Source organism: Montipora capricornis, chromosome 9, assembly GCF_036669925.1.
Source record: "Montipora capricornis isolate CH-2021 chromosome 9, ASM3666992v2, whole genome shotgun sequence".
Lineage (NCBI taxonomy): Eukaryota > Metazoa > Cnidaria > Anthozoa > Scleractinia > Acroporidae > Montipora > Montipora capricornis.
In genome coordinates this window covers 41,507,926-41,510,425 of record NC_090891.1, presented here as the reverse complement: position 1 = coordinate 41,510,425, position 2,500 = coordinate 41,507,926, and the positions used below count along the sequence as shown (strand labels likewise).

The following is a 2,500-nucleotide window of genomic DNA, read 5'->3' as shown; positions in this document are numbered from 1 at the left end:
AGATGCGATATTTTTGTAGTTAAATGAGAAATAAACTCGTTTGCACTTAGCTATACATTTGCAATGTTGGTTTAAAGATTTGATATCATCTTTGAATCAACCTTTTCTGGCTGTTTGTTTCACTATTAGAGAACTTAAAAAGAAACAGTAAAAACATTATGACAAAAAAAAAAACAAAACAAACCAACAGGAACACGCGTTTACGATCAAATTTATTTGAAAACGGTCTCGTATCAGTTAACACTTAAATTAAAGTAGAAGAAGTGCTTTAAGTTAAACGATACTTTTTGTTATGGCTAAAGAACTAGACTGCTGGCAGTGCTTTCTCAGCCAGTCGAACCGCACGCTTTAGTCAGTCACGCAAGCGAGCCGAGGCGAGAATGGTGATAGAGCGAGATATCACCATTCTCCCATCCGCTCGCTTGCGTGACTGACTAAGGCGGGTGGTTCGACTGGCTCAGAAGGGACTGGGAGCAATCTTTCAAAGAACCTTTCCTCAAAACTAACTTGATTGATCAAATGGCAGTAATGATACTTTTGGTAATTTTAACACGTGCTAAAAAAAAATTAATGTTCTTATTTATTTAAAATTTTAGTATTACTTATGGCGATTAAGATTGACCTTTCGTGCGAATTTTTAAAAACGAGATTAACAGAGAAGTTTTAATTCAGCGACATACAATTAGGAGACCCGAGATAATGCGGCACACCGTCTTTATCAATTTTACACTTCTGCCATGGTTTATTTCCTGAAACGAAATGTACAAATTAGTACTTTACCACAATTGCTTGCAATATCGCAATCTGATTGGCTACTTTGCCGTTGTCATGCTCGTGTCAATGTGTCACGCAATTGTGATAGCCAATCAGGAACGCTCATTTTGGGAAATAAACCAATCAGATTGCGAAAAAGTTATAGACAACGCTTGCTCTTTTTTTGGGTCACACGCTCTGAACATTTTGTTAACAAAGTGTTTTAAAGAGATAAACGAACGTTTAATGTTCTAATTTCGTCTGTTTTTAGAATCTCAACTGGTATCCTGGCCCCAGTTTTTCGAAGGAAGGATAGCGCTATCCACTGAATAAATCACTATTCACTGGATAACTCAATAGGCCATTTTCGAAATATCAATATTCAGCTTAATACTGAGGCAAAGAGGACAAAAACATTAGAAACAAGTTGCAATGAATGTCAAAGATATCAGCATATCATCCACTTTCCTTTGTCTTTGTCCTCTCAAGCTGAATTTCAATATGACGAAAAAGGCCTCTTGGTTTAACCTAGTCTTAATATCCGCTGGATAGCGATTTATCCGTCAGATAGCGCTATCCATCGTATGAACAACTGGGGACTGGTTGATACTAAAATTACATATCACAACTCTTTATGGATCATATTTGTATATTCCTGCAGAATGTTAAGCAGAGTATTTATAATGTGCTTATGGCTAATTAGCATAGGAGTGCAGCATTACGATCGAGTCAAAGTCAGACGTCACAGACAAGCAGTTCTTGTGATTCCGATTCAGACTTCATTTTAGTTAAAGTTTCAGCTGGAGCTCATCAAGAAAATCCCCACTTGAGCGATGGCCTTCTCAGACTTGGCTATTTTAAAATTCAGTGCTCCGTGTTTTTTGTATAATTTATTCATATCACCATAATTTATGCGCATGTGTATAATCAACACATTTCTGAAACCGTAGGTTGATTGGCTAAGATGCACAACACTTGGCGGGAAAACTGTTATTAATATACAAGGTCATGAACTGTTGGTTTTGCTTACGTTTATTAGCTTGGCTTATTGTTAACTGTGCCTAAGATTTGAACTTGCGACCTGCCGCGCTAAAGTCATCCATAACGAGTGACACCTTACTTGATATTTACACTACTACAATGTACGTTTACACTGTCAAGGGTACAATACCATTGTCTCCATTCACGTCTACGCCAGCATTACTCTCGTCGAAGTCTTTCTTGAAGATTGTCAGCAAGCTCGAGATGCGGTAATCAAGTCGAACATTCATAATAAACTCCAGGATTTCAATGATCTTCAACTTGGTCTCCATGACGACATGATCAATTTCCGCTTCCTGCATTGAGGTTCCTTCCGGCTGCTGGGCGAGCCCCCAGGGATCCTGACTCCCACCTAAGGCCATGCGCGTCATGATCGCACCAAGACTGTGAATACTTCTCATGACGTTGACCTTCTCTCCTTCATTTGCCACTAAAAATAAAGACAATAGACCACATGAAAAAAATGGCCGCCAATAGATTGTTCTTCGTCTGACCATAGTTCATATAGAGGGACTGGTTATTAAACCTCGAAAACTTTAAAAGCGAGAGCATTACTGTCGCGCTTCATGTTAACTTGACCCTGACCATGCACAATCTTTTGTCCTCGGTTCCCGTCTGAGTTACGAATAAATTAATGGCAACTTTTGATTGGCTGTCTTTTATGAAAAAAATGTAGTTTGTGCGTGTCCAGGCCAAAACAGCGAAC

At 38.8% G+C, this 2,500-nt stretch overlaps 1 protein-coding gene across 2 annotated transcripts in view; it reads right to left on the bottom strand.

Annotated features, from left to right (window-relative positions):
• Positions 1-2,500, bottom strand: part of LOC138015054 (inositol 1,4,5-trisphosphate receptor-like) — a 72,386-nt gene that overhangs the window by 38,404 nt on the left and 31,482 nt on the right. The window contains exons 23-24 of one of the 2 annotated variants that reach the window (XM_068861953.1): positions 1,925-2,224; positions 681-749 (exon numbers count right to left, since the gene is read on the bottom strand). In XM_068861953.1, coding sequence (XP_068718054.1) covers positions 681-749; positions 1,925-2,224 — 369 coding nt within the window. The remainder of the gene's footprint in view (positions 1-680; positions 750-1,924; positions 2,225-2,500) is intronic. The other variant, XM_068861954.1, reaches the window with a different exon arrangement.